Source organism: Poecilia reticulata, linkage group LG17 (genome assembly GCF_000633615.1).
Source record: "Poecilia reticulata strain Guanapo linkage group LG17, Guppy_female_1.0+MT, whole genome shotgun sequence".
In the NCBI taxonomy this organism is placed as follows: domain Eukaryota; kingdom Metazoa; phylum Chordata; class Actinopteri; order Cyprinodontiformes; family Poeciliidae; genus Poecilia; species Poecilia reticulata.
In genome coordinates this window covers 25,938,312-25,941,322 of record NC_024347.1, presented here as the reverse complement: position 1 = coordinate 25,941,322, position 3,011 = coordinate 25,938,312, and the positions used below count along the sequence as shown (strand labels likewise).

Genomic DNA, 3,011 nt, shown 5'->3' with positions numbered 1-3,011 from the left:
CTTCTCGCACCTGGGGCAGCAGTCGGTGGGGTAGTGGCTCACGTGGATGCAGGCGGCCGGCAGGGACGTGCATTCGGTGCGGGCGCACACGGAGCCCTCACTGGTGCACTCGCACTGGGTGCAGTGGTCGGAGTCCAGGAAATACCACTCTCCCGCGTAGTAAATGCTGCCGTTGGCCTCGCAGGTGCTCTCCTGTTGTCCTGYGAATCCCAAAGCGGCCTGTGTGCAGAGCAGAAGAGCCCAGAGCGCCGTGCGCTGCTGCGTGGAGAGCCGCTCCATGCAAACCTGTGCCATTATGATTCAGGACACCTCTCTCTTCTCCAAAATGGAAACTTGGGTGAAGGAAAAAAAAAAAAAAATCAAACCTACTCAAGTGGGCTTTGGTAGGAAAAAAAAAAATCACCCAAATTAGTTTACATTACTTCACATGTTTAATAAACCCGTGCGTCTTCCCTCTGTGCTCCAGGGTTTCTGCAAAATGTCCGGAAGAAGTGAAGAGTTGGGAAAGTTTCGTAGCAAGTCCCTCCCCTTCTTTAATTCGGTAAAACCAAACTTTTATCAGACCTCTGGTCCCTCGATGCCCTTTAGAAATTTGAAGTGTTTTTTAACGCTTAGGAGAGGGGTTATTTTCCACTTAACGTCCAAAAATGCACATTTATAAAACGTGACGTGTTTTAGAAGTAAAAACAGAAGCAGGGAAATCAAGCTGGATCTAACATGCGATACCTGTCCCTAGCAACCGGAATGTTTTCCCTGGATACCACTCTCTTGCTASCTAAAGAAGACGAACTGAGGTAAGCGTTTTTCTTACACCGACAAGCTAAAGAATGTTTACTCTGCTGTTTCACATGGACACTTCTCCTKGTCTTTTTATGACTATTTTGATATTTGCTTTCTGAACCGCTAGGTCCTGTTATTTTTTTATTTTTATTTTTTATTGTTAAAAAAGCTGGGTTTAAAACAAGATCAATGAGATGCCTGAACAAATGCTGACTTACTTTACTTGTAATTGTAACATTTTCAGTCTGGCTCCTTACAATATTGATGATTAACTGATTTTTTTTTTNAAACATGTTTGCCGTTTGTGGTTTTCACTAATCCAACATACCCTCCTTGCATTCCGGGCAGCATTTCCCAGGCTGGTACACAGGATTGACACAGGGTGGGGGGGCACAGTCTGCCACCAGGCAGCGGGCGATGCCGTCRCTGTCACAGGTGCACTGCTCACATTCAGATGGCTGGAACACACAGGCTGATGCTGTACTTGAAACATTTCACAATGTCCTCCTGAGGTACAGACATAAACCCKATCTCATGGTGGTACGAAAGGGGGCGCCATTTACCTCTTCTCTGCTGCATATTCATTACATRCCAAGTACAGATATGTTTTCTTTCAAGCSTAAGAAATCCYTTAGACTTCATTTAGTTACACCACAGATAAGATACAACACCATTTTTAACACTGAGATTGACAGGTTTAAACTTCTTTTTCATTTCTATCTTTTTTGTGGCAAAGTTTGTTTTGCATCCGGTTAAACAAAATTATAACTTTAAAATGTAGTGTTGCATAKTTATAACAAGCTCTAATCTGTTTTATTGTTTATCAAAGTTGTATTTCTGCTTTATTATGGAGACAGTGCAGCAACAGGGTGGAGGTGGGGTCAGGCTTTAATATGCATAAGTTTTTTTCATGGTTAACAATTTAACAGAGGAATGGGGAATTATTAATGAGCTGCAATTCTTTTTTTATATTTATATTTCACTTTTAAGCTTCTGTCCCACACTCTTTGCCCTCATCATAATCTCCACCTACTTACACATGATAATTAATCAGCCAGGCAGAAACTGGAGATCAGCTGTAACCAGAAGGGCAAACAAAATCAAAAACTTTTTYCCCAATTCAATAAATGCTTAAAAACTAAGAACTTCCCTCAGGGAAATTGTAATTAATTGACAATGTTTTTATTCAACTATACCTTGATGGCATATTCTCTTTTATATGTCATAGTTATATTACAGTAAATCAGAATCATGAAAAAATCCCAATAAAGCMAATCAGACCGCAGAGAAAACGGCAAATTGGCCAAGAAAAATCGGCGCATCTCCATTAAGATTCCATGAKGGCTTTTGCTTTWAGTGTGAACCCCTGATGACCTGCTGTGTCTTCACTGCAAARCGTTTTGAAATCTCCTCTGCTCGATATAACTTAAAATRTATWATTTGTTTATTGACAATTGAGATACCAAAAATAAAACTTTGGAGTAGTCTTGAAGCCTGGAAGCCCATTTCCGCCACAAGTTATAATTATGTACATACTCGCTATCTCATAATTATTAGATAGCGAAGTCATAATTTTGAGATACAAGAGGGGATGGGGGGCAGGGGGGGGGGTCACCAGAGTGGAGGAAACGGGCTTCCATAACTACCATGGATGATTTCGTGTCTCACCTGGAAATTTTCTCCGAGCTCGTACACCACCCCCCGGTACTCACAGCCGATCTTCTCGCACCTGGGGCAGCAGTCGGTGGGGTAGTGGCTCACGTGGATGCAGGCGGCCGGCAGGGACGTGCATTCGGTGCGGGCGCACACGGAGCCCTCACTGGTGCACTCGCACTGGGTGCAGTGGTCGGAGTCCAGGAAATACCACTCTCCCGCGTAGTAAATGCTGCCGTTGGCCTCGCAGGTGCTCTCCTGTTGTCCTGYGAATCCCAAAGCGGCCTGTGTGCAGAGCAGAAGAGCCCAGAGCGCCGTGCGCTGCTGCGTGGAGAGCCGCTCCATGCAAACCTGTGCCATTATGATTCAGGACACCTCTCTCTTCTCCAAAATGGAAACTTGGGTGAAGGAAAAAAAGAATATCAAACCTACTCAAGTGGGCTTTGGTAGGAAAAAAAAATTACCCAAATTAGTTTACATTACTTCACATGTTTAATAAACCCGTGCATCTTCCCTCTGTGCTCTAGGGTTTCTGCAAAATGTCCGGAAGAAGTGAAGAGTTGGGAAAGTTTTGTAGC

General features: G+C 43.7%; 1 protein-coding gene across 1 annotated transcript in view; it reads right to left on the bottom strand.

Annotated features, from left to right (window-relative positions):
- LOC103479850 (von Willebrand factor C domain-containing protein 2-like) overlaps nucleotides 1–2,972 on the bottom strand; it is an 8,144-nt gene extending 5,172 nt beyond the window's left edge. The window contains exons 1-2 of the mRNA XM_008434530.2: nucleotides 2,449–2,972; nucleotides 1,109–1,238 (exon numbers count right to left, since the gene is read on the bottom strand). Of these exons, the coding sequence (XP_008432752.1) occupies nucleotides 1,109–1,238; nucleotides 2,449–2,793 (475 nt within the window). The 5' untranslated portion in view covers nucleotides 2,794–2,972. The remainder of the gene's footprint in view (nucleotides 1–1,108; nucleotides 1,239–2,448) is intronic.
- Between the last annotated feature and the right edge of the window lie 39 nt (nucleotides 2,973–3,011).